We start from the raw sequence: 26,518 nt of genomic DNA, 5'->3' as shown, positions 1-26,518 counted from the left end.
TAAGTTTGGATGCACGGAGTCAGCTGACAGTCGGAGGAGCTTTCTGCGCTGGCCGGAGCTTAGTTTATGGTTTAAATTCGGTTTCTTTTATAAACTGAGTCGGGCCCGTTTGGTTGTTGCCATTAAATAAATAAACAGCCACAGTTAATATGCCGTCAGAGAAATCCTTCAAACAGAGGAGGACTTTCGGTAGGTCTTGACATTAGTTTTCAGCAAGCAACGGCCTTGTGTAACGGAGCGGGGCGAGAGGCCTGTTTTCGGATTAGGCTGGTTCGCCGACCGCACTGGCTGATGCTCGCGTTTATTGCGAGTGCTATAAAGCTGGAGAGAGGCCGCCCAGCTCTTTTGAGCCGAGTCCCGTCTCCGTGTGAAGGTTGCGGCCTTCTGTCCGTGGAGTCGCAGGACTGGTCGATGCGGGTTCGGTTGGTTTGTCTGCAGCAAAAACCTCATTTAACCGTTAATTTTGTCCCGCGAGAGGAGGGAGGGGGGAATCGCCGAACCCGGAACTCGCGCTCACCGTGTCATATCGGGGCGGGCGGGTGGGTGGGGGGAGAGTCTGCAGGTTTGTCATGTTTATCTGGGAGCGACACAACCCGTTATTGTAAGGCCTACAAGTAGGTCAAGCACAACCTGGAATGTAACCGTGTGTTTCTCTGATTCTTTTTGACAGTTGTATTTATCAAATTTTGCTTTGATTTTGTTTCGATGTTTCGTTTTTAATGTAACCAAAACACTTATTTAAATTTGATCTTGTTTTTCCCAATTCCTTTTTTTTTAAAGTAACTAAACACAGTTCTATATTCCACACGAAAAGCCACGTCTGAGAAAAAGCCATTTGTCCTGTCGTAGTTCATCCCAATCTTCTTACATTTTGAAATTACCGAGACACTGGGCGGCTTCCTCTCTCTATGTTGTCGTTGAGTAATAAAATGACGTAAACATCAAAGTGCGCTATTTTGAGTGGCTTTTGCTCATGTTGCCCAAGTAGCATTGTGGTAGCAAGATGTAATGCCACATTTATGACCCTGCCCAAGGCCTGAACATGAAAGATAAACAGAAATGGTAAAAATCAAAAAGACAATGAAAGGGAACTGGAGAAGGATGTATGGGGAAAGTGAAACAAAGTAATGGAAAAACTGCAATTCTCCTACAGTATTATAGAATAAATAAGACCTAAATAGATGATGGATTGGCACTAGTCCAGCTGATCAGTTCTTGTTTGTAGGTTTCTTCAAGGGCATCTTGATGCCGAGCTAAATGACAGCTGCTGTTCTGCTATAAAGTTTCAGTTGGTTGCCGTTACATGAAAATTAGATTGATTTGACCAGCTATTTTTTCCAATTATATTTGGGAAATTGCAAACTTGTTTAGAATTTCCCTAAATGTACAAAAACCTACCTTTTGTGAAGATTCAATGCCCTAATTTTGTGTAGTACCATGTATCTGCTACAGTGTGCTGTACAACCATTCTTACTTTTATCAATAATGTCAAAATAGGGATGATTAAAATTAGATTTTCTCCCCACACAACAGAAGGTGGTTTATTATAGCCCTCTTGTATGCAATGTTGTCAACCTGATTTATGTTGATACACCATGTGATGGTATCTTGTATAAGTTTTATCATTCCAGTTTGGGTCATAGTGTATCATTGCACTGACCCAGTCTACATTTATAATTTCTGTGTAATTAATGAAAATTGCAGGAGTGTTTGAGTATTAGTGTATAGCTCACGGGTAGGTAAGATCAGAGCTCGAATTGTTCATCTTTCTTTCTCTCCTCCCTTCCCCCACCAATCTCATCCAATACATGTGTATTTTTGTGTATTGCTTTTAAAGTAAACTGGATGCACCTGTGGCATAATGAACTTAATTTTAAAATTGAAGTCGCGATTGAGACTGTCTGTTAATCACTTTCCTAGATGGGATCAGAGAGGAAAAGTGTAGTGGAAGTTATGATGTGTATGGATGAGAAACATGATGTATAGAAGATTTTTACAATGGGGGTTGAAGATCTCCAACCTTTTTGTGCACGACTTCATGGCTGATCAAGTAAGATTGGCTATGGGCTCGGAAACTTGGGTTATCTGGTGGTAGGCATCTTAAAGGGAAAATAATTTGAATTGGTGGGGGAAAAACAAGAGAATAAAAATTAAAAATGCCATGAACTGTAATGATGTCCTTTTACAAAAATCTCAGTTGAGTACAGAATCACCAATATTTTGTGTTGCAAAGCTACTTGACTTCTTGTTCATTTGGTAATGTGAGATTCTGTGTCTTACCTTGTGAACATTGGCCCTGTTTGTTTAATCTGAAGGCCCTGTCAAACTTATCGATCTGAGCCAGGTTGAATTTTACAAATGAATTTTAATGAAGTTGCCAGAAAGCTTTGCTTACTATTGCCCAACTATAAAGCCTCTTGATGTCTCCTGATCAGGAATTAAAAGGAAGCTCTTTGTCACTGGACCATAGAGGCTGTCAACTAAGCAGCTCAAATCTTAAGATTGGAAGTAGTGGATCTCTGGCTGCCTGCAGAGGAAGGAGCGGATGAGTTTTTTTAATGCTGACAAAGTTCTTTACATTGCAGTACAAGCAATATATTTCAATGGTGATGTATGGGATTGATGACCAGATTTATCTCTTGGCAAAAGATCGGGGGTGTATTGCTTCTGAAGTTTAAAATGTAAGGGTAGACTGCTAAAGTAAGCATTTTTGGATGAGTTAAGATTCACTTTCCACTTGAAACGATATTAAATTGGCTAGATTACTTTGGCGATGTACATTTTTAAGGCTTGTTGTGAAGAACCATTTGTACTTTTAAAAAAAAACTCATTCAGCAATGTGGGAAAATTTCATTTTTGAAGACATTTCTAAATTTGAGGGAGGGATTATTGGGGATTTGGTTTATTTGTATTTTTATGGATATTATATTTGGAAAATTGCCATCTTATTTTATAACAAGGTTACATTAAACATTCATGCTCAGGTGAGGTTTTTTAAAAATGTAACCTATAAAAGATCTCTTCAGTACCTTTCATGTATAGCTGTTTTTGAATAAATCACACAGGCTAAGAAAGGCAGGATTGGATACAGAGCTTTCGAAGTAATGAGCCCAGATGGCAATTCTACAACTCCCATCTTCAAGACTAAAACTAATACTATGTTACTTAAGGCATGCTGTCCCTTTTAGGAATTGTAACTATAGTTCTTTTCAATTGATGTCTCAGCGCATCCATACCTTATTTTAGCCATAATAGATGCAGGTTTTGTTTACAACCTATTCTGTTAAGTTGTCTTTTAAAAGTCAGGCAAGGCAATCATAGAATCATACAGCAGAGGGAGGCCATTTGGCCCAATGTGCCTGTGCCTACTCTTTGAAAGATCAATCCCCTGATCTTTCCCCAAAGCCCTGCACGTTTTTCCGTTTCAAGTGTATATCCAGTTCCCTTTTGAAAGTTACTATTGAGTCTGCTTCCATTGCCCTTTCAGTGTATTCCAGATCATAACAACTTGCCAATTATCTTAAATCTGTGCCCTTTGGTTACTGATCCTCCTGCCAGTGGAAACTGTTTCTACTCTATCAAAACCCCTCATAATTCTGAACACCAAGTTGTATTATAAATGAAGTAGACAGATATGTACCACTTTTGCAGCTTTTTAAAACTGGTCTTACAGCTAGCCTGAAAGAAGTGATGTTCTTGGATTATGATATAAATGTACCTGGTATGAAGCCCAGGTTAACCTAACAACTTGTACTTCATACTAATGATTTCAAAAGATAGTCAACTTTTTTAAATCACTTACAAGTTTGCACATGTGTGCACAGTTGTGCCTCCTTCTAATATCAACTGTGCAAATGCAACTCTCCACACATTGTTGTTGAAAATGGAATCCATGCTGCACCTAGGCATGCAGCATGAAGGAAGTAAACTACTTCAAATTCTAGCCCTTCCTTTCTCCCCTTTGCTATTGCTTGTACATATTTAAAAAGATATCCCTCGTGGCTGCTTTTATTTTGATGCAGTTTAAGAAAGAAAGACTTGCATTTATATAGCGTCTTTCAGGACGTTCCAAAGCGCTTTACAGCCAATGAAGTACAGTTGGAACTGAGTTTGGGAAGCAGAGTCTGTAAGTTGACTCCCTACATTTAAGCTACTAAATCCAATCTCTACATCCTAGCGGCAGACTTTTGGGTCATGGAAAAGTGGGCCTACAAGTATGCCACAGGGATTGGGACACCAGATTTAACAGTGTAGGCACCAGGAACCAGCTCACTGTTGCAGGTTTCCTGGAAAACAAATTAAAACAGTCAGTGGAATGGAGATTAAGTGCAGCCTTTATTGGTGACTTTGGGTTATAAGTAATTGGGTACATTAGCAAGTGGTAATGTTTCAGGCATTTCAAATGTTAATCTATCAGTAATGCTAATGTTAGTTGCAAACCTATACAAAAGTATGTTATCTGGGAATCAGATCAGGATAACGTTTTGTTTTTTGCTCATTTTTGTATTAAGGTGCTGTTGGCATCTCCAATATAAAAGCAGGGTACCATTACTTCCCTTGGAAGAGTAGATAATTATGTTAGTAATAAATCTGGGCTCTTTTGGTGTCTTGAGTGCTACCGATCTAAGCAGCAACCTCTGCTGAGAACCTACTTGTCAGGTGTGGGCAAGTTTGCTCATGGTTAAATAGCCTGCCAGTATTCACTGTCAAATTTAATAGTTTGTTGAAGTGACTGACTGGATAGATAAAGGGAGCGCAATTAATGTGCTGTATGTGGATTTTCAAAAGACGTTCAATAAGGTGTCTCGAAGCCTGTTAGAAAAATTCAGATGTATGTTGTAAGAGGAAATGTGGAAGCATGGATAGAAAATCCTTTCCGATCCGAGCAACTTGGGGTGTTGCTCGGATCGGAAAGGGTCAGAAATGATGTTCCGCAGGGGACAGTGCTAGGTCCCACTTTTCTGTACCTATACTGATGATTTGGATTGGGCACAGAAAGACCATCTCAAAATTTGTTGACCCAAAATTAAGGGGATTGGCAAAGGCTAAAGTGGACTTGAGACTTCAGGAAGAATTGATTGGTGGAATGGGCAGACAGCTGCAATTTATTGTGGCTATAAGTGTGAGCTATACATTTTGGGAGGAAAAACAAGGAATGGGAGTGTATACAGTGGAAAGATACTGAAGGATATGGATAAACCGAAACATGGAATCAAATAAATACCTCCCTGAAATTGAGTGCAAGTAGATAAAGCCATAAGGACCAATAACATTTGGCTTTTTAAAATGGGTACAAGGGTAAAGACGTAATGAATTTATACATTGGTAAGGCCACAAGTAGACTGATGTGTGCAGTTTTGGGTACTTCATATCAAAAGGACATTAGAGCCACAATGTGCAGTATAGATGAATGTGGATGCCAGGGATAGGATCCTGCAGTTAGGAAAAGACACGAGATACTGTGACTATTTCCATTGGATTAGAGAGGGTTAAGAGGAAATGTTGATGGACTCATTGTGCCTTTCCAGCATATGCAGATTTGTTTTTCTGCATTTGCCTCGGGGGTGGGGTAAGTGTTTGGTGGTGGGGGGGGGGGGGGGGAACTTTCCTAACAAGTTGCTTACAATCACGCATTTGCCTTCCCATTTGCTGCATACCTCTACAGTTGTTGTTTTGCTCAACCATTCCTTCACTTCTACCTTTTTTGATGTCCTCATTCCCAGCAAAATCTTTGTGTCTCATTCCTGCTGCTCCCCTTATTTCCATTCCCTCAAGTCGAAGGGACAAAATCTGAACGTAACTGGCATAGCCAATCATCATCAAATTTGGCTTGACCACATCAGGTTATCCTGGGCCTTTCTCTCCTTTGCTAAAACTTCCCACTACTCTAGGATCCTCCTGGAAGGCAAAGTTCAGCTCAAGCTCCTTTACTGCCAAATACCTCCTTAAACCGCTCTCCTGTAACAGCTTAAATTTAAAGTCCTCATTGTTGTGCTTAAATACCTCCATGTCCTTAACCCTTCCTATCTAACCTCTTCCAGCCCTCCTCCCCACCAAAATATCTCTAGTCCTTTGAATCTGGCCTTTTATGCATTACCCTTTCTCCCTTTGCTCCACCATTGGTGGCCATGCCTTCAGCTGCCTGGGTCTCAATCTGGAATTCCTTCCACCTCTCCTCCTTTTTAAGCTGTTCCTTTAAAACTCACCCCTTTGACCTAGCTTTTGATCGTTCCTTCTCTAATTTCTTCTATATGGCTTGACATCTGTTTTTCCTTGCATCTCTGAATCGCTTTGGGATTAAAGGTGCTATATAAATGCAAGTATTTTTACTTTTGTGGGTTTGTTATCCATGCAGTCAAAGTTCAGATGTGCAGTACAAACAAGCCTAATGTTTTTAGTGGTTTTCTAGTTCACTTATGCTAGATGTGTATTTGGAAACATGCACAATTGGATTTCATTTTTTCTGGACTTCTATCGTGCTTGGCCGTGGCAGTTTCTGATGTGCAAATGTTGGATTCCTAAGTTTGGTATTGTTTACTTTTGCAGTATTGTAAAAGATTATTTCAATTATATTTTACAAAAGCCTTTGTATATAGTGAGGGGGACCAGTATCGGATGTAGTTATGGCATTGGTAGAAAGCAATCTTGAAATAGGTCTGTGTGGCATAAAGAAACTTATAGTTCTAATTTGACAGTTTAGGGTATTTTATGAGCAACTCTTTGTGTTTTACTTGCAGTCATCATAAAGTGGATCTTGCATCTCCTATGGTCCAGAAGTTGCATTCTGTTTGATTTCTGCTCTGCAGAGCTCATGTACCTTTGGGACTCTCTTAGCTAGCTGCATTTTTTTTCTTTGCTCGTCGTTTTGGAAGAAGGAAATACCAACACTACATTCTAGTTTGTTTCAAGCTCCAAATTGAATCCCTTGGTATTGTAGTAATTTTAAAAAGCAAAAGCACCTATTGAACGTTGCCATTCTACACAACCTGTTGCCAAACTCCCAGACTTTGGAAGATGTACTCTTCTCCTTCAACTGTAAATGATATACTATGTTTTGCACCACAAGTTGTGCTGGAGCAACAAGCAAAATGTTTTTGCAGTTCCTCAAGACTATCCCATGTAACGTGCTTTTATTCATTCTCGGGATATGGATGATGCTGGCAAGGCCAGCATTTATTGCCCATCCCTAGTTGCTATTGAGAAGGTGGTGGTGGTAGACTTGAATGGCTGCAGCCCATGTAGTGAAGGTACTCTTACGATGCTGTTAGATAGGGTGTTCCAGGATTTAGACTCTGGTGATGTATGTCCAAGTCGGGATGGTGTGACTTGGAGGGGAATTGGAGATGGTGGTGTTCCCATGCAACTTCTGCTCTCGTCCATCTAGGTGGTGGAGATCGTGCGTTTAGGGGGTGTTGCCGAAGGAGCCTTGCCAACTTGCTGCTGTGCAACCGGTAGATGGTAAACACTGCAGCCGCAGTACGCTGTTGGAGGGAGTGGATGTTATCGGATGCTAATCAAGTGGACTGCTTTATCCTAGTTCACTAATGTCCTTTTAGGGAAGAAAACCTGCCGTCCTCACCCGGTCTGACCTATATGTGACTCCAAACCCACAGCAATGTGGTTGATTCTTAATTGCCCTCTGAAATGGCCTAGCAAGCCACTCAGTTGTAAAATCTCGCTTAAAAAAAGTCACAATAAGAATAAAACCGGACAGACCACCTAGCATCGGACCACTAGGCACCGGACATGACACAAGCAAACCAAGCCCAGTCGACCCTGCAAAGTCCTCCTCACTAACATCTGGGGACTTGTGCCAAAATTCTGACTTAGCCATACTCGGAGAATCATACCTTTCAGCCAACGTCCCAGACTCTTCCATCACCATCCCTGCGTATGTTCTGTCCCACCGGCAGGACAGACCGACCGGAGGTGGCGGTACAGTGATATACAGTCAGGAGGGAGTGGCCCTGGGAGTCCTCAACATTGACTCTGGACCGCATGAAATCTTATGGCATCAGGTCAAACATGGGCAAGGAAACCTCCTGCTGATTACCACCTACCACCCTCCCTCAGCTGACTAATCAGTCCTCCTCCATGTTGAGCACCACTTGGAGGAAGCACTGAGGGTAGCAAGGGCACAAAATGTACTCTGGGTGGGGGACTTCAATGTCCATCACCAAGAGTGGCTCGGTAGCACCACTACTGACCGAGCTGGCCGACCTGAAGGACATAGCTGCCAGACTGGGCCTGCGGCAGGTGGTGAGCGAACCAACACGAGGGAAAAACTTACTTGACCTCATCCTCACCAATCGACCTGTCGCAAATGCATCTGTCCATGACAATATTGGTAGGAGTGACCACCGCACAGTCCTTGTGGAGACGAAGTCCCGTCTTCGCACTGCGGACACCATCCAACTTGTGCCACCATCAGCGTGCTAAATGGGATAGATTTAGAACAGATCTGACAGCTCAATACTAGGCATCCATGAGGCACTGTGGGCCATCAGCAGCAGCAGAATTGTATTCCAGCACAATCTGTAACCTCATGGCCCAGCATATTCCTCACTCTACCATTACCAACAAGCCAGGGGATCAACCCTGGTTCAATGAGGAGTGTAGAAGAGCATGCCAGGAGCAGCACCAGGTGTACCTAAAAATGAGGTGCCAACCTGGTAAAGCTACAACTCAGGACTACATGCATGCTAAACAGCGGAAGCAACATGCTATAGACAGAGCTAAGCGATTCCACAACCAACGGGTCAGATCAAAGCTCTGCAGTCCTGCCACATCCAGTCGTGAATGGTAGTGGACATTTAAACAGCTAACCGGAGGAGAAGGCTCTGTGAATATCCCCATCCTCAATGATGGCAGAGTCCAGCATATGAGTGCAAAAGACAAGGCTGAAGCGTTTGCAACCATCTTCAGCCAGAAGTGCCGAGCGGATGATCCATCTCAGCCTCCTCCCGATATCCCCACCATCACAGAAGCCAGTCTTCAGCCAATTCGATTCACTCCCCGTGATATCAAGAAACGGCTGAGTGCACTCGATACAGCAAAGGTTATGGGCCCCGACAACATCCCGGCTATAGTGCTGAAGACTTGTGCTCCAGAACTAGCTGCGCCTCTAGCCAAGCTGTTCCAGTACAGCTACAACACTGGCATTGACCTGACGATGTGGAAAATTGCCCAGGTATGTCCTGTCCACAAAAAGCAGGACAAATCCAATCTGGCCAATTACCGCCCCATCAGTCTACTCTTAATCATCAGCAAAGTGATGGAAGGTGTCGTTGACAGTGCTATCAAGTGGCACTTACTCACCAATAACCTGCTCACCAATGCTCAATTTGGGTTCCGCCAGAACCACTCTGCTCCAGACCTCATTACAGCCTTGGTCCAAACATGGACAAAAGAGCTGAATTCCAGAGGTAAGGTGAGAGTGACTGCCCTTGACATCAAGGCAGCATTTGACCGAGTGTGGCACCGAGGAGCCCTAGTAAAATTGAAGTCAATGGGAATCAGGGAAAACTCTCCAGTGGCTGGAGTCATAACCAGCACAAAGGAAGATGGTAGTGGTTGTTGGAGGCCAATCGTCTCAGCCCCAGGGCATTGCTGCAGGAGTTCCTCAGGGCAGTGTCCTCGGCCCAACCATCTTCAGCTGCTTCATCAATGACCTTCCCTCCATCATAAGGTCAGAAATGGGGATGTTCGCTGATGATTGCACAGTGTTCAGTTCCCTTCGCAACCCCTCAGCTAATGAAGCAGTCCGTGCCCGCGTGCAGCAAGACCTGGACAACATCCACGCTTGGGCTGATAAGTGGCAAGTAACATTCGTGCCAGGCATTTACCATCTCCAACAAGAGAGTCTAACCACCTCCCCTTGACGTTCAACGGCATTACCATCGCCGAATCCCCCACCATCAACATCCTGGGGGTCACCATTGACCAGAAACTTAACTGGACCAGCCATATACATATAAATTGTGGCTACAAGAGCAGGTCAGAGGCTGGGTATTCTGCGGCCAGTGACTCACCTCCTGACTCCCCAAAGCCTTTCCACCATCTACAAGGCACAAGTCAGGAGTGTGATTGAATACTCTCCACTTGCCTGGATGAGTGCAGCTCCGACAACACTCAAGAAGCTCGACACCTACAAGGACAAAGCAGCCCGCTTGATTGGCACCCCATCCACCACCCTAAACATTCACTCCCTTCACCACCGGCGCAGTGTGTACCATCCACAGGGTGCACTGCAGCAACTCGCCAAGGCTTCTTCGACAGCACCTCCCAAACCTACCACCTAGAAGGACAAGGGCAGCAGGCACATGGGAACAACACCACCTGCACATTCCCCTCCAAGTCACACACCACCCCGACTTGAAAATATATCGCCGTTCCTTCATCGTCGCTGGGTCAAAATCCTGGAACTCACTTCCTAACGGCACTGTGGGAGAACCTTCACCACACAGACTGCTGCGATTCAAGAAGGCGGCTCGCCATCACCTTCTCGAGGGCAATTAGGGATGGGCAATAAATGCTGGCCTAGCCAGCGACACCCACATCCCATGAACGAATTTTTAAAAAAAAAAAATAGATGGTGTTGAGCTTGGAGTGTTGCAGCTGCACCCATCCGGGCAAACGAAGAGAATTCCATCACCGTCTTGACTTGTGCCCTGTAGGTGATGGGAGACTTTGGGGAGTCAGAAAGCGAACCACTTGCTGCAGAATAATTATGGGGGGGGGTTGTATTTGTTGTGGTAGTTCTAAAAAATTTTTTGTTTGTGGAGGGCCTCACTTTTGAGCATCTTGTTTTTTTCTATATAGTGGCTTGCATTATTGCATAATCATTTTTGGCCCACTCTGGCTTTGCTCCCAAAGGTTGGAAATCCCTGGCTGTGTGAATAGAGAAGAGTTGATGGAGGTCTGTTGTAGATCTCCAGACTAGAGAAAGTATAAGGAGTTGGGTAATGTGAATTTTTATCACTATATCCCAGTTCAAGAGGTTTCTGCAATTTTGTGTTCTAAAATAATTACTGTGCTATTTTACAGAGCAGAGAGTGGAAGATGTGCATCTTATTCGCGAACAACATCCCAACAAAATCCCTGTGAGTACTCTGGGATTTAAAACAAAAATGGCTTTCGTTCCAAAATATATAGAATTATAGAAGAAAATTCTCAAGTGATAAAGTTAATGTTCTGTGGAAATGGTTATTGAGCATTCCTTTTAAATAGCAGAATTATTGGATCATTGTGCACCAGTGTTTTCCACACAACTTGTATTTGGTCACTTTGTCCAAACAAATTCCTCATGTATCACTGTCCTACTAAATTTCTTCTGTGTCTGTTATTTTTCATGAGGTTCATGATAACCTTGTTTATACAGTGAAAGCTGTACAAACACTGTCAAAACAAAGTTCTTGGTGCTGTGTTGGCACATTTTTCACTCCCCTGATGTTGACAAAATTGTAATTTAATTGAGATATCATTTACCCCTCAGGTACTTTGATGCCAATCCCTATCCCAACCCCATCACTCCTCTGCTGCTGCCATCCCAGGCTTGAATCCCCTTTGGATAAGCCCACAGCTACCCTCTGCATGTCTTGGCTGGGAAGGTTGGTAAGGGAGATGCCATCACACCCCCTGTGGACTAATGTCACCAATCTCCTTCCCATCCTGCTCACTCCACCCACTGCTGCCTCTACAGAATCTGCCAGTGGATCAACAATCCCTCTCTGCATTTCCCTCCACAATGTCTGTTTACTTGTGATCAAGGCCCTTGCCATCCAAGACCTTATTGTGGACGATAGTATTGATATCATGGGTTTGAATGAAATTTGGCTCTCGGGTGGTGACCTTGCCCCTTACTAAAGTCTCCCAGCCTGCCTATACGTTCCATTGCCTGCCCCATTCAAATTGCAATGATTATGATGTGGCCCTTGTCACCAAATCCCACCTTGATCTCTTCCCCTACTCCGCTGGTGCCTTCAGATCCTTTGATAACCTCACCTTGTCCACCCACCTCTCCTCCTTTAAAATCCTTGTACCCCCCCCCCCCCCCACCAAGCCCCATCCTGTGTTTGTCCCCTGAGATTTCCTACCTCAGATTCTGTACTGACGGACTCCTCATCCCTGGTGATTTCCATCTCCATTTCAACTCGCCTTGCCCTCGCTGATTTCACCTCTCCCTCATTTAATTCTTCTATCAATATTCATGGCCACCACTTCAAACTTGCCATCTCAGTGGCCTTTCTACTCCCATGGTTTCAATCAGTTCTTTATCTCTAACAACCTTTAACCCCTTCTAACCCCACGTCCCAGGAACAGATACAGAAGGAAAAAAAACTCCGTCACTTACAATCCCAACTTCAAACTACCTGGTTTTAGGCCTTCCATTTGCCATGCTACTTCAGCAGCTGTCTATCTGCTCAACTACCCTTTCACCTCCATCTTTGGATGCCCTTGTCCCCAGTAGAACCATTCCCTCAGGTCCAAGGGGCAAACTTGAGAAAATCTGGCGCAGATCATGTTGGACCACATCAACCACAATTGGGCCTCTCCTCTGGAAAACTGTTCATTACTCCAGAATCATTCTCGATAGCAAGTATAGCCCCCGGCTTTCCTCCATCACAGTCTCCTTCAAACCTTCTAGATTCGAGAACAACCTCAGTGGATTGGAAGGTAGCAAATGTAGCACCGCTATTCAAGAAAGGAGGGAGAAAAAAACAGGGAACTACAGGCCAGTTAGCCTGACATCAGTCGTCGGGAAAATTCTAGAATCCATTATTAAGGAAGTGGTAACGGCGCACTTAAATCATATGATTAGGCAGAGTCAGTATGGTTTGATGAAAAGGAAATCCTGTTTAAGAAATTTATTAGAGCTCTTTGAGGTTCTAACTAGCAGGTTAGATAAAGGGGAACCAGTGGATGTAGTATATTTTGGATTTTCGAAAGGCATTCGATAAGGTGCTGCATAAAAGGTTGTTACGCAAGATAAGGGCTCATGGGGTTGGGGTAACATATTAGCACGGATAGAGGATTGGTTAACGGACAGAAAACAGAGTATGGATAAGCAGGTCATTCTCAGGTTGGCAGGCTGTAACTAGTGGGGTGCCACAAGTATTGGTGCTTGGGCCTCCGCTATTTACAGTCTATATTAATGACTTGGATGAAGGGCCCGAGTGTAATGTATCCAAGTTTGCTGACGATACAAAGATAGGTGGGAAAGTAAGCAGTGAGGAGGACAGAGTCTGCAAAGGGATGCAGATGGGTTAAGTTTGTGGGCAAGAAGGTGGCAGATGGAGTATAATGTGGGTAAATGTGAGGTTATTCACTTTGGTAGGAAGAATAGAAAAACAATATTTTTTTAAACGGTGAGAAACTATTTATTAAATGTTGGTGTTCAGAGAGATCTGGGTATACTCGTACAAGAAACACAGTTAGCATGCAGGTACAGTAAGCAATTAGGAAGGCAAATGGCATGTTGGCCTTCATTGCAATAGGGTCGGAGTACAACAGTGAGGAAGTCTTACTATTGTACAGAGCTTTGTTTCCCTTGACTGGAGAGTCTAGAACTGGGGTGAGCATAGTCTCGGGGTAAGGGGTCCGCCATTTATGACTGAGATGAGGAGGAATTTCTTCACTCAGGCTTGTGAATCTTAGCAATTCTCTACCCCCAAAGGGCTGTGGATGCTGAGTCGTTGAGTATATTCAAGGCTTAGATGGATGGATGGACGGACAGACTCGGACTCACACAATCACTGGATCGGGTGGGCACATGTCATTGAGGTCGAAGATCTGCCATGATATCATTGAAGGCAGCTTGGGGGGCCTTATGGTCCTCTCCCTACCCTCCCCTCTAACAAGTATAGTCACTGTTGTAATGGAAGGAAATGTGGCAGACAATTTGTGCATCAGATACATGACCAGTTTATCTTTTTTAGAGTCATAGAGTTATACAGCACGGATAGAGGCCCTTCGGCCCATCGTGTCCGCGCTAGCCATCAAGCCCTGTCTAATCTAATCCCATATTCCAGCATTTGGTCCGTAGCCTTTTATGCTATGGCATTTCAAGTGCTCATCCAAATGCTTCTTGAATGTTGTGAGGGTTCCTGCCTCCACAACCCTTTCAGGCAGTGAGTTCCAGACTCCAACCATCCTCTGGGTGAAAAAGTTCTTTCTCAAATCCCCTCTCAACCTCCCGCCTTTTACTTTGAATCTATGCCCCCTTGTTATAGAACCCTCAACGAAGGGAAAAAGCTCCTTAGTATCCATCCTATCTGTGCCCCTCATAATTTTGTACACCTCAATCATGTCCCCCCTCAGCCTCCTCTGCTCCAAGGAAAACAAACCCAATCTTCCCAGTCTCTCTTCATAGCTGAAGCACTCCAGCCCAGGTAACATCCTGGTGAATCTCCTCTGCACCCTCTCCAAAGCGATCACATCGTTCCTGTAGTGTGACGACCAGAACTGCACACAACTCCAGCTGTGGCCTAACCAGTGTTTTATACAGCTCCATCATAACCTCCTTGCTCTTATATTCTATGCCTCGGCTAATAAAGGCAAGTATCCCATATGCCTTCTTTACCACCTTATCTACCTGTTCCGCCGCCTTCAGGAATCTGTGAACTTGCACACCAAGATCCCTCTGACCCTCTGTCTTGCTTAGGGTCCTCCCATTCATTGTGTATTCCCTTGCCTTGTTAGTCCCTCCAAAGTGCATCACCTCACACTTTTCCGGGTTAAATTCCATTTGCCACTGTTCCGCCCATCTGACCAACCCATCTATATCGTCCAGTAAACTGAGGCTATCCTCCTCGCTATTTACCACCCTACCAATTTTTGTATCATCAGCGAACTTACTGATCATACCTTTTACATTCATATCCAAGTCGTTAATGTAGACCACAAACAGCAAGGGACCCAGCACCGATCCCTGTGGTACCCCACTGGCCACAGGCTTCCAGTCCCAAAAACAACCTTCGACCATCACCCTCTGCCTTCTGCCACTAATTGTAAACAATTTTACAACACCAAGTTATAGTCCAGCAATTTTATTTTAAATTCACAAGCTTTCGGAGGCTTCCCCCTTCGTCAGGTGAACGATGTGAAAGGCTTAGAGGGTACAAAAGGCTTAGAGGGTTTTGTATCCAAAGTGCCACGGCACCCTGGATTCCATGGGCTCGTACCTTCTTGACCAGTCTCCTGTGGGGGACTTTATCGAAGGCCTTACTGAAATCCATGTATACCACATCCACTGCGTTACCCTCATCCACACGCCTAGTCACCCCCTCAAAAAATTCAATCAAATTAGTCAGACATGATCTTCCCTTGACAAAGCCATGTTGACTATCCCTGATTAATCCTTGCTTCTCCAAGTGGAGACTAATTTTGTCCTTCAGAATTTTTTCCAATAATTTTCCTACCACTGATGTTAGGCTCACTGGCCTGTAGTTCCCTGGTTTTTCCCTACTCCCCTTCTTGAATAATGGTACTACATTAGCGGTTCTCCAGTCCTCTGGCACATCCCCTGTGGCCAGAGAGGTTCTGAATATATGTGTTAGAGCCCCCGCAATCACCTCCTTTGCCTCACACAGTAGCCTGGGATACATTTCGTCCGGGCCTGGGGATTTATCCATTTTTAGGCCTGCTAAAACCGCCAATACCTCCTCCCGCTCGATGTTAATATGTTCGATTATATCACAGTCCCCCTGCCGTATTTCTATGTCTACATCGTCCTTCTCCATAGTGAAAACAGATGCAAAAAATTCATTTGGAACCCCTCCTACATCTGCCGGCTCCACACACAGATTGCCATTTTTGTCCCTAATGGGCCCCATTTTTTCCCTAGTTATCCTCTTACCCTTAATATACTTATAAAACATCTTAGGATTTTCCTTTATTTTGCTCGCCAGTGTTATTTCATGGCCCCTCCTTGATCTCCTAATTTCTTTTTTAAGTATCCCCCTGCACTTTTTGTACTCCTCTAGGGCTTCCTCCGTCTTTAGCCTTTTGTATCTGCCAAAAGCCCTCCTTTTTTTCCTAATCCATTCTCGTATATCCCCTGACATCCAAGGTTCCCTGGAGTTCTTGGAACCACCCTTGACCTTTACGGGAACATGTTGCCATTGTATGGTTTCAATCTCCCTTCTGAAAGACTCCCATTGCTCTGATGCGGATTTTCCTACAAACAGCTGATCCCAGTCCATTTTGGCCAGATCCTGCCTTATCCTATTAAAATCGGCCTTCCCCCAATTGAGAACCTTTATTTCCGGCCCCTCCCTGTCCTTTTCCATGACCACCTTAAATCTCACCGAATTATGGTCACTGTCACAAGTGCTCACCTACTAGCACTTCTTCCACTTGGCCGGCCACATTCCCTAGAATTAGGTCCAGTACCGCCCCCTCTCTTGTAGGACTTTCTACATGCTGGCTCAAAAAGCTCTCCTGGATGCACGTTAAGAATTTTGTACCCTCTAAGCCTTTTACACTCTGAGTATCCCAGTTAATATTGGGGAAGTTGAAATCCCCCACTATTATTACCTTATTATTTGCACAATTTTCTGAGATTTGCCTACATATCTGTTCCTCTATCTCCCCCTGACTGTTTGGGGGCCTATAGTACACTCCCATCAAAGTGCTTGCCCCCTTTTTGTTCTTAAGCTCCACCCATATGGCCTCATTAGAGGAACCTGGTAATATATCATCCCTCCTTATGGCAGTAATTGATTCTTTAATTAATATTGCGACCCCCCCCCCTCCTCTTATACCTCCCCCTCTGTCTTGCCTGAAGATTCTGTACCCCGGAATATTGAGCTGCCAGTCTTGCCCCTCCCTCAACCATGTCTCTGTGACAGCAACAATATCATACTCCCATGTGTTTATCAACACCTTCAGTTCATCCACCTTATTCGCAAGACTCCTTGCATTAAAATAGATGCCATCCAGCCTTGCCCTTACATATTTGCCCTGTCTTCCAAGCTGACTTGTTTTTTTCTCTATATTTGGCTGCACATCACCCCCTATTGTAGCTCCACTCTGTATCCCATCCCCCTGCCAAGTTAGTTTAAACCCCCCCCCAACAGTGCTAGCAAACCTCCCCGCAAGGATATTTGTCCCGCTCTGGTTCAGGTGCAACCCGTCCGACTTGTACAAGTCCCACCTTCCCCAGAAGCAGGCCCAGTGATCCAGGAAACTGAAACCCTCCCTCCTGCACCAACTCTTTAGCCACGCATTCATCTGTTCTATCCTCCTTTTTCTATACTCACTAGCCCGTGGCACTGGGAGTAATCCAGAGATTACAACCTTTGAGGTCCTGCTCTTTAATCTGCTACCTAGCTCCCTAAATTCTTGATGCAGGACCTCATCTCCCTTCCTACCTATGTCGTTGGTCCCAATGTGGACCACGACCTCTGCCTGCTCACCCTCCCCCTTGAGAATGCCCTGAAGCCGCTCAGTGACCTCCATGACCCTGGCACCAGGGAGGCAACAAACCATCCTGGAGTCACGTTTACGGCCACAGAAACGCCTGTCTGTTCCACTCTGAGTATCCCAGTTAATATTGGGGAAGTTGAAATCCCCCACTATTATTACCTTATTATTTGCACAATTTTCTGAGATTTGCCTACATATCTGTTCCTCTATCTCCCCCTGACTGTTTGGGGGCCTATAGTACACTCCCATCAAAGTGCTTGCCCCCTTTTTGTTCTTAAGCTCCACCCATATGGCCTCATTAGAGGAACCTGGTAATATATCATCCCTCCTTATGGCAGTAATTGATTCTTTAATTAATATTGCGACCCCCCCCCCCCCTCCTCTTATACCTCCCCCTCTGTCTTGCCTGAAGATTCTGTACCCCGGAATATTGAGCTGCCAGTCTTGCCCCTCCCTCAACCATGTCTCTATAGCTCTTCCACTCTTTTTTCCTCCCAGCCTGTGCAGCAGAGCTACCCCTGGTGCCAGGAAGTTGGCTGCTGCTGCCTTCCCCTGATGAGTCATCCCCCTCAACAATATCCAAAGCGGTATATTTGTTTGAGAGGGGGACGGCCACAGGGGACCCCTGCACTGCCTGTCTGCTCCTCTTACTCTGCCTGGTGGTCACCCAATTACTTCCTGCCTCTACCACCTTTACCTGCGGTGTGACCATCTCACTAAACGTGCTATCCACGACGTTCTCAGCATCGCGAGTGCTCCATAATGAATCCATCCGCAGCTCCAGTGCCGCAATGCGGTTTGTCAGTAGCTGCAGCTGGATACATTTCCCGCACACATGGTCGTCAGGGACACCGGAAGGGTCCCTGATTTCCCACATAGAGCAGGAAGAGCATAACACGGGGCTGGGCTGTCCTGACATGACTTACCCTTTTACTAATTAATTCAAATTAAATGAATCCCACCAATTTCACTTCAATTAAAAGGTATACTCAAGGGCCCTTGCTGAACAGCAGTCCCCCACGACACAACAGAGACCCGAGAATCCACAAACTCTAACCTTAGACAAATTCAGCAGGAAAATACTCACCAGCCAATCACTTACCTCTTCCTTGGTGACGTCCCACTTGGATTACTTTTTGCTTCTTATTTATCTTAGGTCCAGGAGTTAAGTCCCTGAAAACAAAATATAAAATCGAACCTACCCTTTAAATTCCCTCTTGCCCCCCAAAAGGTTAGAGGTGGGAGTCACTACTAGTGTAGTGTCTCGGGTTTAGCAACCGCTCCACCTATATACGGGTACCAATGAATTGGCCCCGCCCCCTGCCTTTGAAAAAGCCCGTGAAGCTCTTTCCCCGCTGGGGAAAAAGACTCACGTAGGTCAGTTTAATTACTCACCTCAGGCCTCCGCTGCTCCCTTTATCGACTCGCCGCCGCTCCAACCAGGTCCGCTCCTCCTTCCCCGCTGCCGACCGCTCTGTGGGAGAGAGAAAGAAAGGCTCCTCCTCCGCCGCTGTCGACGCTGTAATGTTGGGTAATTAATTTTGGCCAGGATATCAGACAAACTCTCTTGCTCTTTGAATAATGCAATGGAATCTCTTACCCCATCTGCCCCCTCAGGTGTGCATATCGTTTAAATGTCTTATCCCAATGACGGCATCTCTGACAGTGTAGTGCTACCTCCGTGCTGCACTAGTGTCAGTCTAGATTACGTGTTCAAGTATGCACGTCCCCCTCCAAGTCGCACACCATCCTGACTTGGAAATATATCGCCGTTCCTCCATCGTCGCTGGGTTAAAATCCTCCAATTCCGTACCTAACAGCACTGTGGGAGAACCTTCACCACACTGACTGAAGTGGTTCAAGAAGGTAGCTCACCATAACCACCTTCAGGGCAATTAGGGATGTGCAATAAATGCTAATCTTGCCAGCGACACCCACATCCCATGAATGAATATTTTTTTAAAAAGTCTCTGGAGTGGGGCTTGAATTCAGATATTCTGTCTGAGTCAAGAGCACTACCACTGAGCGAAGGCTGACACCTACTGAACTATGTTGAACAATATCTTAGGAAAATGCAGGTACAAATTTTGAAAATTAAACAGATTTACAGTCCTCACTAAAGTCTCAATGTTAGTGCAGTTCCTTTTAATTCCTATTAATTTTACTGCAGTTGAGGTCTCTGCCTTCAATCCTTCACTTTATTACAGTGATCTGCACTAGCTACTATGTTTGTATCGGGCAGGTCTGTTTATGACCTAAGCAGTTGCAAAAGGACATCATGTAGTTAGTCTGCAATTTAAGTGCGAAAGTATAACTTGTGAATAAATTCAGTCTGTTGCTGATTCCACATGTACACTGACAGCTCTACCTCACCACCAACTATCGTGACCCCACCACGTTCTCATTTGTCACATTGCTTGTCCAACATCCAGTACTGGATGAGCAAAAATTTCCTCCAACTAAATATTGGGAAGAATGAAGCCATTGTCTTTGGTGCCTGCCGAAAGTCCGTCCATCGACTCCATCCCTCTCCCTGGCCACTGTCTGAGGCTGAACCAGACCGTTCGCAACCTTGGCGCCCTATTTGACCCTGAGATGAGTTTCCGACCACATATCCGCTCCATCACCAAAACTGTCTACTTCCATATTCGCCCCTGCCTCACCTCATCTGCTGCTGAAGCCCTCATCCATGCATTTGTTACCTCTAGACTGCTCTCCTGGCCAGCCTCCCATCTTCCACCCTCCATAAACTTGAGCTGATCCAAACTCTGCTGCCTGTATCCTAACTGGCTCCCGGTCAGGGAACACCTCAATTTTAAAAATTCTCATCCTTGCTTTCAAATCCCTCCATGGCCTCGCCCCTCCCTATCTCTGTAACCTCCTCCAGCCCTACAACTCTCCCAGATCTCTGCGGTCCTCCAATTCTTGCCTCTTGCGCATCCCCGATTTTAATCACTCCACCATTGGCGGCCGTGCCTTCAGCTGCCTAGGCCCTAAGCTCTGGAATTCCCTCCCTAAACTATTCCGCACCTCTACCTCCCCCTCCTCCTTTTAAGATGCTCCTTAAAACCTACCTCTTTGACCACCTGTCCTAATACCTCCTTTATGTGGCTCGGTGCCAAATTTTCTTTGCTAACACTCCTGTGAAGCACCTTAGGATGTTTTACGACATTAAAGGCACTCTATAAATGCAAGTTGTTGCACTGTATATCTCTCTTTCAGGAAAAAAGTACCTATGTTTTCCATTTTTCAGGTCATAATTGAAAGGTACAAGGGAGAAAAGCAATTGCCTGTATTGGACAAGACCAAGTTTCTTGTCCCTGACCATGTAAACATGAGTGAACTGATCAAAATCATACGGTAAGTCCTTAGTTTTAATTCACAATAGAGAAATGGCTTGTTGCCTTATGCATCAAAAGTATTGGAACATTCTGTTTTGCAACTGTTGTGCCCAATGCTAATCATTTTTAATCAACAGAAATTTGAATTGTTTGGACTGCCATTGATCGAATTTGAGCTCTTACCATGGCTCTCAAGTCACTGTTAGACATCTCTTAGGAGCTGATTTATGAAGTAGCATTGATGGGGGTGTTTGAGCTGCTTTACTGCATGCCAAATCACTCAAGAAATGGTGAATAATGGCTTTGTTAAAATACTCCAAGATTTAATCTAAGCTTTCTACAAGTTCCTTTTGAGGATTGGATTTTTTTTTCATTGGTATAGATTACAAATGAGGTCATGAACTCTTGCTCTTCAAAGTGAAATGGTCATTGCCAGGGAATGTAACTCACTTTGGGCATTGCACACTCTGATTTCTGTAATCCATGTCAGCTATTATCTTTGTCCAAAGATTACTGGATTTGGTGCAGTATACAGTGGTGTCCCCCAGGGTTCAGTATTAGGACCACTGCTCTTTTTTGAGATATATTAATGACATGGACTTGGGTACACAGGACATTATTTCAAAGTTTGCAGATGACACAAAGCTTGGAAATGTAGTAAACAGTGAGGAGTATAGTAGCAGACTTCAGGAGGACATACAGACTGGTGAAATGGGCAAACACATGGCAGATGAAATTTAATGCAGAGAAGTGTGAAGTGATGCAGTTTGGCAGGAAAAATGAGGAGAGGCAATATAAACTAAATGGCATAATTTTAAAGGGGGTGCAGGAACAGTGAGACCTGGGGGTGTATGTACACAAATATTTGAAGGTAGCAGGACAAGTTGAGAAGGCTGTTAATAAAGCAAACGGTATCCTTGGCTTTATAAACAGATGTATAAGAGTACAAAGAAAATCACTGGTTAGGCCCCAGCTAGAGTATTGTCCAATACTGGGCACCACACTTTAGGAAGGATGTCAAAGCCTTAGAGAGGGTGCAGTGGAGATTTACTAGAATGGTACCAGGGATGTGGGACTTTAGTTATGTGGAGAGACTAGAGAAGCTGGAGTTGTTCTCCTTAGAGCAGGGAAGGTTGAGATGAGATTTAATTGAGCTGTTCCAAATCATGAAAGTTTCTCCTTATTTACTGTATCAAAACCTGTTTCCAGTGGCAGTGGTAACCAGAGGACAGAGATTTATGGTAATTGGCAAAAGAACTAGAGGTGAGATGAGGAGAATTTTTTTCTAATGCAGCAAGTTATGATCTGGAATGCACTGCCTGTAAGGTGGTGGAAACAGATTCAATAATAACTTTCAAAAGAGAATTCGATAAATACTTTGAAGAGGCTATAGTGAAAGAGCAGGGGAATAGAACTAATTGGATAGCTTTTTCGAACTGCCGGCACAAGCACGATGGGCCGAATGTCGTCCTCCTGTATTGTATCATTCTATGATATGTCCGATGTGCTGAAACACATCGTGCTTGATTCTCCAAACCAGAAGTTACTGAGAAATAAGCACAAGTAGTGAGTATCTCTTTCCTCAATATGTTCAAGTATAGGTGCGCACCTAACCTTTCTAATTCTGGAGATTGGGCACATGTTGGCAAGAGTTGAGGCTTGGGAAGACCCAAGTGTGTGCAGGGGTCTGACTGAAATTTTGCCAGCTAAAACCATGCAACTGACCAGCAGATAGCACTAGTAAGCTTCCTGCTGCTTGTCCACTCGGGACCACCCTGCCCATTAAGGCATTGGCTTGCAGGATTATTTGGTGCCAAGTGAGAAGTATCTCTGATTCTGTCTTCCCCTCCAGTTTTCATTAATAAGCCAGGCTGGCTGATTGTTAACTTGCTTATCTTATGTACCTGATTACCAAGTCTACCTCCAGGGTTGACTTGATTCCCAACTTCTGTCACCAAATGTGCTGCCTTGGATTTACCTCAGTGACCACAGTTACCTCCTTTCTCCCCCTCCCCTCCCACCAGGATTTTTTTATCAGCCTCTTGAATTGGAACAGTAGCTGTATACATTTTACACACTTTAAATACTGCCTTTTGACCTCTGTTAGACTCCATTAAATTTATATCTGGCATTATACTTAGTCAAAAATGTGGGCACAGTGGGGAAAATTCAGATTGTATAAATCTTCCAATTATTGAACCGAAATATCTCACCAACTTCTGATTATACATGCTATAAAAACACTTTGTACCGAACATGTATTAAAAATTATAATTTTATGCTAAAAGTACCAAAATATTCTTTAATACTTAAAATTCTTCTGTATCTTTTGTAAGAGAAAAACCGAATGGTTGGTTGTAAAAATGATTCAGATGGAAATTAAGTACATTTAAAGTAAGGATGTGAAGAGCAAACTTCAATTTGTTTAGTTTGAAGTCATATAATGCCTTTGGTACTAAAAGGACAACTTAAAAGGGATCAAGTACTGATTACATATTGCTTGCAATGCAACAAGAATCAAATTGACTTTTTTATTCTATTTTAAATGTGCTTGTTTTAGTAATAACACCAAGGAAGTACAGAAATTAAAAACCATAGCCTTCAGAAAGGAAAATTGCACATTCATTTTACATTTTCTTCCCTTTGTCACTGGGGGTGGGGGGGGGGGGAAGTTTGATCTTAGAATACCCTGCCAACAGACCATTTATCACGGAAGGCATTGCAGCCAAACAGGATCCTGCTGTCAATGTCTACACACGAGTGGGCTTTCCAGCAGGAGTGGGAGCCCTTGCTGACTTTTTTTGATATTTCTTTTCTCAGCTAGGGTACTGAAGCCAATTGCAGCAGCCCAAACTGATGAGATACACTAACAGAACAAACCTTCTGGCTTATATGGTTTAGTACAATACCAGACAGTGCCTTTTCCCCTGATTTTATAACTTGACATTGCTATTGGAATTTCCTGTAATGAGGCCATTTTGGTTATCAAAACTCTTTGACTCCTGGCATGTAAAATTTGGGAAAATTATAATTTTGCTGATGGGCACGTTCTAATGTGTTTGGAGGAAGGGAAATTATTAAATTAATTATTAATTTCTGTAAGAATCTGAAATCTGCTTTCTAACATGTGCTTTATAGGAGGCGTCTGCAGCTAAATTCGAATCAGGCCTTTTTCCTGTTGGTGAATGGGCACAGCATGGTTAGTGTTTCCACACCCATATCTGAGGTTTATGAACGTGAGAAGGATGAAGATGGTTTCCTCTACATGGTCTATGCATCCCAGGAGACCTTTGGAATGGATGCTGCACTGTAACCATAATCTGGTTTGGAATACCTCCCTCCAATGTTCCTATAGTCCCCCTGCCATAATGCATTGCAAAACAAAAGGCAGTTTACCCAACTCAGCCAGGAATGAGAAGAGGTGATGCATAGAATTATTTGGATATAAAAGTTGATAGTGTAACTGCAGTCCTTTGCTTGTTAGGTTCTCAGACTTGAGTACTGTATTCTTGTAAACGCTGTCTGCAGCAATTTTAAGCCAAATCCTAATCGTGTTCAGAGATCATCAGGTATCTTATTGGCTACAAACTCTTAAGTAAATTTAAGTAACTTTTTAAAAAGAAGCAACATTGACTGAGCAGACAATTTTGCTTTGAGTGAGATTATCAAGAATTGCATTAAAAAAAATACTTTAAACCCTACTTAATTCATATTTTAAAGTGCCATTATAGTTGGAGAGCCATTAAATGGCAAACTCTCATGAAATGGCTGTATTTCTAACTTTTATCTATCACTATGTTTATAAGTCCACCTGCATTCAATATTGAGTCTTGAAATGAAATTTAAATGGCTGTGAAAATACTGCAAGAAATAGTATGCACCCTGCAGCAAGTTGAGACGGGGGATCATTCTTTATGAATGAGCTGCTAAGCAGGGCAGCCAAGAAATAATGCTTATAGCAGACTCTAGCATTGAAAAAGGATGATCATTTAATTTGTTTTCAGAAAATTCCAGTGTATAACCTATCTCTCACTATCCCTCTCCATTCAGTGTCACTAATCCATAGCAATTTTAAAAATGCTCTTTATTCACATGTGAACAGCCATATGTTTACTTGCAGATTAATTTCTAATAAGCTGTTTCACATATATCTAATCTCTAGCTATCCCTGCTCTTGCTAGGATTTACTAATTGTTGAGAAATTATTACTGGCTGTATGGAAAATAAATCTAAATTCTAAATATTATTACATCTAGAACATGTCTCTTGTGAAACTATGGTAGCAAAGTATCAGAATAAAAAAGTTTTGAAGTAACTGTTCCAAAAATGCATCATTAAAACATACTCTCGTCCGCAGAAATGTGCACACAAATCCTAAACTGCCATACCATTTTGTGTAAGATCATCATATCCTCATTTGAACTTTCTGTTCACCTGTAGTGAAATTGAGTTAGCCCTACATTTAATTGTATGTGTGTACTTGTTCTCAAACTACTGCTTATTTGATTTAATAGCAAAATAAATTGGTTAACCCTTTCTCTGCTGTATACCAATATTTCTGTTGGACCAATAATGTAGAATCAGTCTTTTGGAGGGCTTGGTAGCCAGAATACTAAGCTTAACCAGGCATCCAGTTTGTAAATTCACATACCAGTCATAATTTTTTTAAATTTTTCACCTCTTATCTGTACATCTAAAATTTTCTTCTATTTTGTTTCCTGATGTTAAGTACTTTTAACTGTTATATTTGTACTATAAAATGTATTTAAACAAAACTTGTTCTGAAGTTCTTGGAAGACCAATGGGACAGAAAGTTTAAGAATATGAAGTTGACTAAATAATTAAGCTGACCTGTTCTGCATACCTTCATTTGTTAATGTGTTAATAGTGGACGCAGTCTCTTTCCTGATGCACTTTGTGCATACATTAAATACCAGAAGGGGTAGTAATTACAAATAATGCTTTATAGCATCCTCAAATTACCACACTGTAAAGAGGTACAGGCACTGAGCCAGTAAAAGGGTTAATAACATTAAAGAATATAGGTAATGTTATTGCCTGGAACTGTTGTAATTTTTTTAGTTGTAAAGTTAACTACTGCTGGTACTGTCGACATTTGGTGGGGTATCAGCTGCATTCTGCAATTCTTGATGTAATACTGCAAGTTATTCAGACAAATGTAATGGGTTTGATGAATGTGCAGTATTATATATCAGAATATTTACAACTGTTACTAATCCACATTCCAAAATCTGTCCTAAAACAGAAAAGCCACTTAATGAGAACTATTAATGGCCAATGAAGCAATGATGTTGCTGTCTTTAAGAAATTGGTGCCAGATTTTTCCATTGTCACCAATATTTCACTTAGTGTCTCCACTGTACACTTTGCTCTGATTATGGTATTAAGTCACTGAAAACAGAATGCAACAAAAGTCCAAAAATGTTCAACAGTGCCTTTTTAGTTTTTAATTGTTATTTTAATTTTTTACATTTGCATAAATTCTGGAAATACTTCAATGTCATTCAAGATCTTCACTAATGTATATTTTCAAGAGTACATAAAACAGATTTATGTATTTTGTAAATTAGAACTACTTTTTTTAAAAATTGTATTACTTTGGATCTGCTGTTGACAAACCTGAACTGACAACTTGTAAATATACTGTATATGATACACTGTTTTGAGTTGTGTGCCTGTATGGAAAGATGCATTTGCCCTTTTCAAAAATAAATGAGAAAGGTATGGGA

General features: G+C 43.1%; 1 protein-coding gene across 1 annotated transcript; it reads left to right on the top strand.

Annotated features, from left to right (window-relative positions):
* map1lc3b (microtubule-associated protein 1 light chain 3 beta) lies at positions 1–26,518 on the top strand. Its single transcript, XM_067998020.1, has 4 exons — positions 1–189; positions 11,047–11,102; positions 20,681–20,787; positions 23,907–26,518. The coding sequence occupies exons 1-4, from the start codon at positions 150–152 to the stop codon at positions 24,079–24,081; spliced, it is 378 nt and encodes a 125-aa protein (XP_067854121.1). The 5' UTR covers positions 1–149; the 3' UTR covers positions 24,082–26,518.

Source organism: Heptranchias perlo, chromosome 16 (genome assembly GCF_035084215.1).
Source record: "Heptranchias perlo isolate sHepPer1 chromosome 16, sHepPer1.hap1, whole genome shotgun sequence".
Lineage (NCBI taxonomy): Eukaryota > Metazoa > Chordata > Chondrichthyes > Hexanchiformes > Hexanchidae > Heptranchias > Heptranchias perlo.
The sequence above is the reverse complement of the archived record's forward strand: the minus strand, read 5'-3'. Positions and strand labels throughout refer to the sequence as shown.